We start from the raw sequence: 12,173 nt of genomic DNA on the forward strand, positions 1-12,173 counted from the left end.
CTCTCTGGGTGAGAACGGCGCTTGTCCCCACTGGGGCTGACACTGTTGATGTCCCTCACGCACCCCTCGGCCCCACCTGGGTTTGGGTTCTGCATGCGGCCACCTGCAACTCTGCTGAGGGCTTTCTCCAGACACGGGAGCTTGCATGAGCCCGCTGAGGCAGGAAGTAGCCTAGGGGACATGCTACCCAGTGAGGGACAGGAGAGACACCTGGCTTCATCGCCCTAAGGTGGGCTGGCTCTGGATGTGCCCCAAACCTCCGTCTCCCAGAGGGATAGTGGGATGGAGCCCCAGGTGCCCCCACAGGTCACCTGCCCATAAACACACCCATACTGGGCGTACCATTCTCTGCCCCCTCCCTGCCCGATGCTGCCTGGGGCCACTGCCAGAAAAATTACTTGTCCATTATGGATTCCTTCTGTTGCTGGACTGACTCCACTTAGGGAGTTCTCTTCCCAGGCCGGGCGCAGTGGCTCAGCCTGTAATCCCAGCACTTTGGGAGGCTGAGGCAGGTGGATCACCTGAGGTCAGGAGTTCGAGACCAGCCTGGCCAACACGGTGAAACCCCATCTCTATTAAAAATACAAAACTAGCCAGGTGTGGTGGCGCATGCCTGTAATCCCAGCTACTTGGGAGTCTGAGGCAGGAGAATTGCTTGAACCCGGGAGGTGGAGGTTGCCATGAGCTGAGATGGCGACATTGCACTCTAGCCTGGGCAACAAGAGCGAAACTCTGTCTTTAAAAAAAAAAAAAAAGGGAGTCCTCTTCCTATAGACTGGGCTGAAAGCTGGTCACTTCCCAGCAGTTCCTCTTCCACGGAGTCTTTTTCCATCGGTTCCTCTGTGCCCAGCCCCATCCTGGAGGGACAGAGACTCCCTCCTCATTCAGCTGTCTTCGGGCATCCAGCCCCCCAGCCCCCCAGCCCCCGGGGCCTGGGAGCTCAGCACCATTCTGCCCTGCCCACAACCAGCCTGTTGCCTGGGACCTCCCAGACCAAGAAGGCTACCCAGAGCCACCAAGACCTGAGCAGTACCTGGTACCTGGGACCAGCTGTCCAAGCCTGCCAGGCAACCTGGGGCTGGGAATTCCCCAGCCATACCCAGTGGATGCCCAATGCCTCTCCCCACCACCCCGCGTCCCCAGGCAGCTCCCAGGCCCAGACTCCCCAGCCTGACTGACCTTGGCCTCCAGTGTGGTGAGCCGCTCACTCATGTCACTGAGCCGGGTGCAGTTCATGCATTCTGAAAGAGAAAGGAACTTATATGAGAGCAGAGTGTAGACCCTAGGGAGAGAGCAGCCAGTCACCAGGATAGCATCTGGGCAGGCAGGCAAGCAGAGAAATCGCCAATCATTTTGCCTGGAAAACTCCTATTCATCCTTCAAAGCCTTACCCTCAGAGCCCCCTCCTCCATGCAGCCTTCGGGACCACAGAGCCTCCCTTCTGAGTACACGTGGTACCCTGTACTGTCTGTTACATTCAGACGCAGTGATGCTGTGAGCTGGTAAGCACCATGAAGGCAGGGGTCTTTTTCTATTTTGTTCACCAATGAATCTCAGTGCCTGGCACAAAACAGGGACTCAAAAAACACCTGACAATTGATGAGCAGATTGTGAGATGGGCCCCTGATTTTGAGAACCAGAGTCTGGGGAAGGAGTTGGGCTAATAGACACAGGCTGGGAAGGAAACGCCAAAGCCAGTCCAATCGGGGGTGGGGGACGGGCAATCAAGGAGGATGTCCTGGAGGCAGTGGCCTCAAAGATGAGACCTGAGGGCTGCACAGTGGCTGGCCAGGTTCAGCAGAGAGAAGAGCAAAGGCATTCTAAAAGAAAAAGAAATGCATTCTGTGGAAGTACAAAAGTTCCTTTTTAAAGTTTCCTTTCTTGTTAAAGAATAAGTGTGCTAATAACTTTGTTAAGCCCTATCCTACGTAGCTGTGAGACATGCCATGCTTACAGGCACGTAGTACATTCTATGTCCTTGTACTGTAACCAAGATACCTGTGCTGGACGTGCTCACAGGCATGTCCGAGCTCTCCATTGCTTTTACCTGTTTAGAAAAGTTTTCAGTTATTAGCCAATCGGGTTTTATTTTAGATTGTGAGGTCTGGCTCCAGCCAATGGAGATCAGACACAGCAGTAAGGATGACCCCAAATGCACAAGGAATAAATGTGTCTGCTTTTCCTTTGTTCATTGTACTCTTGTGGCAAAACGGCTAGTGAGAGTACCCTTCCTGCAGTCCAGGATGTAAAAATTGCATTGCTAAAAAATGCTTTGTCTCAGTGCTGTTTTCTTTGCGGCACTGAGCATCTACTTCCAACACATTCTGAAACAGTGCCTTTTCCGAGGCTGGGAGGGGAGTGAGAACACAGCAGCTTGGCCAATTCAGAATGCACTTGGGGGCCGCCGAGGCCGGAAAGGTCAAGGAGCCCCAACACCAGGGGCCTGGGAAGGGGCTGTAGCAGTGTCTGTAGGTCACTGGAGGATCTTAGGCAGGTGAAATTCAGGGTCAGGTTTGCATTTTCAGATGCTCACTCTGGCAGCAGAGCATGGAGTGGGTGGAAGAGGGAGGAACTGGAACCCAGAAGACCAATTAGGAGCCTAGTGATGCTGACCCCCAGCCAGCACACAGCTCCCTGGGCCGTAATTATCTTTTTATGTCTGTCTCCCCGGACACCCGAGACCTGGAGCTCTTTAATGAGGAAATAGACGGTTCAAAGCTGTTCTAAAGAGCTTTTATTGCTCTAGAAGTCAAGGAATGCCTAGATCCTCTCTTTCCTCAGCTCAGTTCAAAGCCTGAGCCTGCAGGAACCTCATCCCTATTCGATAGACATATAAGAGGTATTTGGGTAAGTGAATAGCTCTGGCTTGGCGTGCCAGGGCTGCCCATCGCGCTGATTGGGAGTGTCGAGAACTGGAGCTCTCGGGCACAGTCCACGGCCCCCCAACACTGTCAGCCTCCCCCTTGTTCTTGGAGATATCCCCATCTTTGTCAGCGATTGCAAATCATCTTGCAATTTTCCCTGTCCTTAAAAAAACAAAAGGCGAAGCCGGGTGCGGTGGCTCACGCCTGTAATCCCAGCACTTTGGGAGGCTGAGGCGGGTGGATCATGAGGTCAAGAGTTCAAGACCAGCCTGACCAAGATGGTGAAACCCCGTCTCTACTAAAAATACAAATATTAGCCTGGCGTGGTGGTGGGTACCTGTAATCCCAGCTACTCGGGAGGCTGAGGCAGAGAATTGCTTGAACCTGGGAGGCAGAGGCTGCAGTGAGCCGAGATCATGCCACTGCACTCCAGCCTGGGCAACAGAGTGAGACTCTGTCTCAAAGAAAAACAAAGAAACAAAAAATTAGCTGGATGTGGTGGTGTGCGCCTGTAATCCCAGCTACTTGGGAGGCAGAAGTTTCAGTGAGCCAAGATCACACCATTGCACTCTGTTTGGGGAGGTGTCTTAGGACCCTGGGAATAGGTGGTCCAGGCTATGCCCTCCCCAGGGGTGCTCAGTCTCGGGTCAAGAGGGGGCAACACCCTCTGCTCCCCAGCGACATGTGGGCTAGCAGAGGGCTCCTCTCCCTCCTTCCCTCCCTTCTACCCCTGGCTGGCCCAACTCAATGATTGATAAGCATGTGTTAAGGAATAGAAGTCTTTCTCCTCCATAAAACCTTGTCACTAACTCGGATGCATAAAACAGATTAAAGACTGAGATATAAACACTGAACTTTCAAACAGCTAGAATAATGGATAGTTTTCTCACTCTGGGAACCGAGCAGGACTTCACCAAAGACACGTGATACAGGGACGTGGTTTTCTGGCTAAACATGGGGGATCGAACACAGCTTCCTTCTATTTCCTCCCAGGAAAGGGCTGATGAAGAAGGAAAAGGTATCCATGGAGCAAAGGGAAAGGCAGAGGGAGCTCCTGGCAGATGAAGGATGCAAACACGATTCTGCAAGGTGCACGCGGCCAGGCGTGCCAGCCCAGCCTTGCAAACCCAAGGTGGGGATGGAAACTGGGAGCCACTGGCTCTCCTGGGGCTCTAGATGCCCCAGATGGGACAGGGGAGGGAGTCATCCCTGGAAACAGGGACCTGCCAAAGTTGGAAGACCCACCGACACTGACATTTGGGGGCGTCCCTGATGAAATGGAAAGGTCCCTAAAAGACCAGCCTCCGTGAAGTCCCCAGTCAACAAGGTTCTGGCATTCAGGGGGCTTTCAGTGCCTTCATTTTTTATATTTTAATTTTTTTGAGACAGTCTCGCTCTGTTGCCCAGACTGGAGTGCAGTGGCGTGATCTCGGCTCACTGTAACCTCCGCCTCCTGGGTTCAAGCGATTCTCCTGCCTCAGCCTCCCGAGTAGCTGGGACTACAGGCACACGCCACCACACCTGGCTAATTTTTGTATTTTTAGTAGTTTCACCATATTGGCCAGGATGGTCTTGATCTTTTGACCTCGTGATCCACGCCTCAGCCTCCCACCGTGCTGGAATTACAGGCATGAGCCACTGCACCTGCCTTTTTTTTTTTTTTTTTCTTTTAAAGACAGAATCTTACTCTGGCGCCCAGGTGACAATAATGCAGTCTTGCTCACTATAACCTTTGCCTCCCAGGTTCAAGCGATTCTCCTGCCTCAGCCTCCCGGGTAGATGGATTACAGGTGCGCACCACCACACTTGGCTAATTTTGTATTTATAGTAGAGACGGGGTTTCACCATGTTGGCCAGGCTAGTCTTGAACTTCTGACCTCAAGTGATCCACCCATCTCGGCCTCCCAAAGTGCTGGGATCACAAGTGTGCGCCACCACACCCGGGCTAGTGCCTTCCTCTTAAACTCAGACAACCGATGGTTCCTGCACTGCTAAAAGAAGTCCTTAATGGGAAAGGCAGAGATCAAAATGAATAGGGTTCCATTTCTTTACCTATCCACTGACCCACCGCCCATTCTTCTCCTTACGCTACCCCCACCCTCGCCCCCCATCTCCTCACCTACACATTCACCCTGCTCCCCATCTTGTCCACTTCTTCTCCTCTACCTCTAATCATCCCTCGGCCACCCAAAGGCTCTGTGGATGTTCCTGTGACCTGGATGACACTGTGCCAACACTCTAATACTTGGGGGGAGAGGGGCAGGGCTGCACAGACCCGATGCCTGCCTTCAGGGGATGTCTACTTAAAAGCACAGATCCATGACCCCTCCCTAGTAGCTGTGTCCTGTAGGCTGACCAGGATCACTTGGGAAAAGCAAAGTGGAACCTAAGTGTCCACCCATGGTGGAATGGATAAAGAAATAGAGGCGTATATACACCGTGGAATTTTTTTTGTTTGAGACGGAGTCTCGCTCTTGTCGCCCAGGCTGGAGTGCAGTGGCATGATCTCGGCCCACTGCAACCTCCCCCTCCCAGGTTCAAGCAATTATCTTGCCTCAGCCTCCTGAGAGGCTGGGATTACAGGTGCCCACCACCACGCCAGGCTAATTTTTGTATTTTTAGTAGAGACAGGGTTTCACCATGTTGGTCAGGCTGGTCTCGAGCTCCTGACCTCGTGATCCTCCCACCTTGGCCTCCCAAAGAGCTGAGATGACAGGTGTGAGCCACAGCACCTAGCCTTAAAGTAAAATACTTAAAAAAGAAAAGAAGGCTGAGTTTGGTGGCTCATGCCTGGAATCCCAGTACTCTGGGAGGTTGAAGTAGGCAGATCGCTTGAATCCCAGAGTTTGAGATCAGCCCAGTGAACATAGTGAGACCCTGTCTGTACAAAAAAATACACAAAATAGCCGGGCATGGTGGTGTGTGCCTGTAGTCTCAGTTACTTGGGAGGCAGAGAAGGGAGGATCGCTTGAGCCCAGGAGGTTGAGACCAGCCCGGGCAACATGGTGAAACCCCTTCTTTACAAAAAATACAAAAATTAGCAGGGTGTTATGGCATGTGCCTGTAGTCCCAGCTACTTAGGAGGCTGGGGCAGGAGGATTACCTGAGCCCAGAGGGGTGAGGCTGCAGTGAGCCACAATGGTGCCACTGCACTACAGTCTGGGCAACAGAGTGAGACCCGGTAGGAGAATGGAGGGGAAGGGAGAGGAGCAGAAGGGAGGGGAGGAGAAAGCAACTCCCCAGCTCAAGCCACACAGGAAGACAGCACCCCACCCTGGGGGCCTGAGGGAAGAGGAGGAGGAGGTGGACATGGGGAAGGTACAAATGACATCCTGGCCTGTCCAGGAACTCTGCGCAAACTTCACCATCTGGAGGCTTTTAGAGACTTGAGCAGAGCGTTTCCAGGGCCTGGGGCAACAAATAGGACCGCCTGCAGGAGGGAAGGTCAGCGGATGGAGGGGGAGGCCCGGCTCTTGCAAAGACCTATTTCTGGAAATTGTGCTGGGCCTGGGCCCAGTTTGCTCTGGCACCGGGCACCCTGCTTGGCAGGTGAAGAGCAGCTTGGCCAACGGTGGACACGGGGGTTGTGGGGTGGGCCCAGCTCCCCAGCTGTGGTGAGGCCCCGGAGGCCCAGCCAGCTCGGACTCTCCACACCACCCCCATACCCGAGCAGACGCTCCAGAGCCGGACGAGACTCATTCCCTGGGCATCTGCCATCGACAGGCAATTAAAGCATGTTTGTTTCACTTTCTGTGATCATTCACTGGAGCGCTGGGAACACAGCAAAGGTGATGAGAATGAATGAAGTATATCACCAACCAGAAGAGGTTTCTTGGAATATGTACATGCACAAAATAAGAGCTTCAAATGGCCAAATAGCACATGAAGAGGGGCTCAAGTTCATTTGCCATATCAGGGAAATGTAAACGAAACCCCAACGTGATACTCCCACATACCCACTAGAATGGCTGGTATTAAAAAGACTAACAGTTACTCTTTTTTTTTTTAAACCAAGTATTAGAGAGGATGTGGAGTAACTGAAACGCTCATACACTGCAGGTGGGAGTATCGATGGTACAACCACTTTTAAAACCCTTGGGCAGTCTCTAATAAGGCTGAATATAAGCCCTCGCTATGATCCAACAACTCCATTCCCAGATATCGCCTCCCTTCCCATAACACAAGCCAGGATGCTAAACCAGCATCAACCGTCTTCCTGGTCTCTATCTTAAGTCCCTATTGCCCCAGTGGAAGCCCCTTTCTGCTTTTACTAGAAAGCTGAAATGGAGGCTAGGCACTGTATCTCACACCTGTAATCCCAGCACTTTGGGAGGCTGAGGCAGGTGGATCACGATGTCAAGAGATCGAGACCACCCTGGCCAACATGGTGAAACCCCGTCTCTACTAAAAATACAAAAATTAGCTGGGCATGGTGTCATGCACCTGTAGTCCCAGCTAATCTGGATGCTGAGACTCCATCTCAACGAAAAAAAAAAAAAAAAAAAAGCAGAAATGGAAAACAGCTGCTGGGGACTACAAGCAGCAGCAGTTCCCATGCACGAGGAGGAAGCCCCATCAGATACCTGATTTTTTAATTACCAAGTGTCCAGGATTGTGCTCTAGTAGCACAAAATAGACTGAGACGGATATATGAAAAGTTATTCCATCCAGAGGGCTAAAAGTGCTGTCAGCCAGTTGTGCACAGGGTGCATAGCAACTGGTGAGAAGATGGGTGCCTAAATCCCCCTGGAGTGGTCAAAGAAGGCTTCCTGGAGGAGGTGGTGCTTAAGTAGGAGCCAGCTGACCAAGGCAGGTGTAAGGGAGGGTTGGGAGCCATTTCTAGATGAGAGAACAAGACAGGCACAAAATTCATTCACAAAATGAATAAATATGTTCACCGAAAGGTGCACAGGAACGTTCATGGCAGCGTTGCTCAGAATAACCCAAAGTTAGAAACAACCCAAATTCCTATTAACTGCCAATCAGATAAATAAATCATATATTCACAAAATGAAATACAACACAGTCATAAGTGTAGGCAAACCACGCAACAGTGTGGACAAGTCTCACAGAGCATAATGCCAGGTGAAAGAAGACAGACTCAATCAAGTGCCTACTGCTCGATTCCATTTATCTGAAGTTCAGAAACAAGCAGAAGAGTCTAAGGTGTTAGAATTCAGATGAGTGGTTACCCTGGGGGAGAGTCATGATTGAAAGGGGCAAGAAGAGGGCTTCTGAGATCATGAAAACATTCCTTCTTAATGTGGGTGCTGGTTACACAGGTACGATCAGTTTGTAATAAACATGCCAAGCTGTTCTCTTAATTGTCCTAAAATGCCAGTCCAACCTTGTCACCCTATGTGCTGCTGCTCTGGGCTACTTGCCATGCTCTGTGCACCTATTGCTCTCCTAAGCCTTTACCTGTCTTCTACTCTCATCTAGAAATGGCTCCCAATCCTCTCACACCTGCATTGGTCAGCTAGCACCACCTCCTTCAGGAAGCCTTCCTTGACCACCCCAAGGGGACTCAGGCACCCACCTTCCCACCAATTGCCATGCACCCTGTGGCTTACAGAATTTAGCACCCTGGATAGGACAACTTTTTGAACATCCACCTGTCTCAGTCTATTTTGCGTTACTAGAACCAAATACCTGAGACTGGGTAACATGGTTAGGCTGTGTAACCCCACCCAAATCTCATCTCAAATTCTAATCCCCACGTATCAAGGGAGGGACACGGTGGGAGGTGACTGGATCATGGGAGTGATTTCCCTATTCTGTTTTTGTGATAGTGAGGGAGTTCTCATGAGATCTGATGGTTTAAAAAGCAGTCGTTTCCCCGTGCATGTTCTCTCCTGCCGCCTTGTGAAGACGTGCCTTGCTTCCCCCTTGCCTTCCACCATGATTGTAAGTTTCCTGAGGCCTCCCAAGCCATGTAGAACTGTGAGTCAGTTGGGCCTCTGTTCTTTGTAAATTACCCAGTCTGAGGTAGTATCTTTATAGCGGTGTGAAGATGGGCTAATACACTGGGTAATTTATAAAGAACAGAAGTTTATTTCCTCACAGCTCTGGGGGGTGGGAAGTCCAAGATCAAGATCAGCCACCTGGTGAGGGTTCTTTACCGTGCATGGGAACTGCATCTTTCTGCAGCCCCCAGCAGCTGTTTCCCTTTTCCACTAAGTCCAGAAAAAACATAAAGGGGTTTATAGAGAGAGTCAGGGCCCTGCTGCTGGCGAAGAAGCATGGGAGGAGAGCAGGAGGAAGAACACTCTACACGTCCACCTGCTGGAGCAAAAACATGCAAGAACACGTGTGTGTGTGTGTGTGTGCATGTGCAAGTGCGTGTGCGTGTGTGTGCGTGCTTGTCTATCTGGTTCTTTTCCTCCCACCTTAGCCTCCTGAGTAGCTGGGACTACAGGCGTCCACCACCATGTCCAGCTAATTTTTTAAAAAATTTTTGTAGAGATGAAGTCTCACTACGTTGCCCAGGCTGATTTTGACTCCTGGCCTCAAGCGATCCTCCCACCTCAGCCTCCCAAAGTATAGGGGTTATAGGCTGGAGCCATTGCACCTGGCCAGTTCTTAAATGAGTCTCTCTCCAAAATGATCTGAATATAAAAGGCTCTGCTACCAGGTACCTGGGAGGGTCCCCAAAGACCCCGTGTTCTGCACTGTCCCTGGTGGAGCTGCCTTGCCTTCCCCACATAGGTGTTGGGTGGGCTTGACCCAAGAGTGTAGCCTGAGACCCTCAGACCCCATCTTCATCCTATGATGCTCCCGGGGGACTTCTGGACGTAGCAGTGGTGTCTCTACTCAGCGTGCACACAGAGAGCTTGTCCCTGCCCCACATCCTCCCTGGATAAACAGCTGGGACAGAAGATAAGGGCACTCCCTGCAGTCTGATGGTAAAGATCTGGACCAGGCAATAGACCAGGGGACTACTGCCCCATTTTATTGTGGAGGAAAACAGAGGGCCACTGAGAGCGAGCAGATGAGCTGGGATGGAACCAGGGCATCTGGCTGCTCATCCTGCAGCCCTGCCTGGCCTGGAGGGCCTGGATTGCTTCCAAAGGGATCACGTTTCACCATGGAAGCTTGAGAATGAGCTGCCGTGATGTGATCCGTCTGCTCTTAGCATGCAAAACTCAGCTCCTTTTCCTGAGGGAGGAGGGAACACTGGATGCCCAGATGCCGTGCCTTCTAGCTCCAGGTAGTTACTGACTCAGAATGATGAGGTTGAACGGGCTTTGAGAGTGTCCAGGTGGTCCCTGCATCTGATCTATATGGGTGGTTGAGGCACAGAAAGTTCTGTGCTTTGCCTGAGGACAGCACAGTTCTCAAAACCTGACCTTGCTCCATTTAATGCCCCCACTCCCTGTCCCAGTAGTGGCTGAGCGGGTTTGTTGAGGTGGATCTCAGAGGGCGCACACGCACAGAGCAGGGAGTCTGTCCCCTGGCCTCAGCAGCCTGTACAGAGTGGCAGGGAGCCACCAACAGGGCCCGACAGCCTCTCCCTCTGCAGCCTCCTAAGACTCTTTTGGTTCCTTTTGTTGGAGAGGCTGAGGCGGGAGGATCGCTTGAGCCCAGGAGTTGCAGGCTGTAATGAGCTATGATGGCACCACTGCACTCCAGCCTGGGCCACAGAGGGAGACCCTACCTCTAGGAAAAAACAACAAAAAAAAAGAATCTGTGGCTCTTGATTGCTTTGGCCACCTTAGAAACCTCAGGAGTGAGTGAGTTAGAACTGTAACATCCAGGAGGGCTCTCGAAAAGGTGCATGAGCGTTAGTGCCTGGATCCTGACGCCTCCTGGGGCCATGTCTGTACCTGTGTCGCCTGCCAGACAGATTACCTTGAGATGAGTTTAGCTCACCTCTTCTGGACAGGCAAGTATAACACCTTGTGGCAGGCCTGTTTGATTAAATTCATATATTAATTTATCGGCAGCACCGTTCCATAGACTAGCTTTCCTTCAGACCAGCCGTGAGTGGGAGATGTCCCCACAATTTACGGTGTGAGTATGAAGGGGTGAGAATCTTGCAGGATCAAGTACTTCTTGGCCCTCTGTTGGGGACAGATTAGGGTCTTCACAGCTGGGGACACATGGATGAAGGCAGCTGGGTTACAGTTTGCTCAGTGGAGGGATTTCAATCTTCCAGGAATGTCCCTCAGGACTTGACAGGGATTTCATTGCAACAAAAGTAAGTGATCAGTCCCAGCAGTGGTGCGGGGGAGCAAGGATACCAGGAGAGGGGAACACTGCTGTACATGTTTATCTTGCTGGTTTCAGCGATTCAATTGCTTCTCTTGGGTGGATTTCTGAGGATCACATTGTTCATATGAAGTTATTGCTTCAAGTGCTCTAACCCTTTTTTCCTCATCCAGAAAGAAATCATAAATAACTCCAGGGCCCCACAAAGCTGGCAGCGGGCCCCGCCCGGGGCCTGAAAGATGATACCAAGTGGAGGGAGAGATGAACCCTGTGGTTCCTGACCCACTTGGACACGGGGAGTCAGCGCTGCCATTGCTCTTCGTCACTGGGAAAGAATCTGTCTTAATGGCACTCCAAGCCCAAGGTCAAGGTTCAAGGGGTCATGAAACAAAGCTGGCAGCCTGGGAGCCTCCAGGCCGTGAGAGGGGACAGCCTGACAGTGCCAGGCACTCTGAACCCCAGAGGGCTGAGAGGGGCACCCACAGCCTTGGGCCTAGGTGAGACCTCATCTTCCTGCAGCACCCACTGGTCAAGGCTCAGGAAGAGGCAATCACCTCTCAAGGAACAGATGAGGTTCCTGAAAATACAAGGCAAGGTTCTCTGGCTTCCAGAAGGAAATGGCAGCAGAGTTTTAAAAACTAAAGACAGGCTGGGCGCAGTGGCTCACACCTGTAATCCCAGTACTTTGGGAGGTAGAGGTGGGATTATCTGTTGAGCCCAGGAGTTCAAGACTAGCCTCAGCAACTTAGGAAGACACCGTTTCTAAATGTTTTTTAGAACAAGCGAGGCATGGTGGCTCATGCCTGTCGCCCAAGCGACTCAGGAGGCCGAGGTGGGAGGATCGCTTGAGCCCAGGATTTGGAAGCTGCTGTGAGCTATGATCTCTCCACTGCACTCCAGCCTGGGAGGCAGAGCAAGATCTTGTCTCAAGAAAAAAAAAAAAATGGGGAGGAAGGAAAGCTTCTCAGACGGAGCACCCCGACTCCATCTTCCAGCCCAGCTATCTTCTATTCCCTGGGCTAGAGCTGGACAAGAGATGGTGATATGGTTTGGCTGTGTACTCAACGCAACTCGCATCTTGAATTCCCGCGTGCTGTG

At 51.7% G+C, this 12,173-nt stretch overlaps 1 protein-coding gene across 2 annotated transcripts in view; it reads right to left on the reverse strand.

Annotated features, from left to right (window-relative positions):
* The window catches only part of COL26A1 (collagen type XXVI alpha 1 chain), a 188,905-nt gene that overhangs the window by 23,570 nt on the left and 153,162 nt on the right, over positions 1 to 12,173 (reverse strand). For both annotated transcript variants that reach the window (XM_064375342.1, XM_064375341.1), the window contains exon 4: positions 1,180 to 1,241. In XM_064375342.1, the coding sequence (XP_064231412.1) occupies positions 1,180 to 1,241 (62 nt within the window). The remainder of the gene's footprint in view (positions 1 to 1,179; positions 1,242 to 12,173) is intronic.

Source organism: Aotus nancymaae, unplaced genomic scaffold (genome assembly GCF_030222135.1).
Source record: "Aotus nancymaae isolate 86718 unplaced genomic scaffold, 86718_ANA_hifiasm-v0.15.2.pri h1tg000012l, whole genome shotgun sequence".
Classification (NCBI taxonomy): domain Eukaryota; kingdom Metazoa; phylum Chordata; class Mammalia; order Primates; family Aotidae; genus Aotus; species Aotus nancymaae.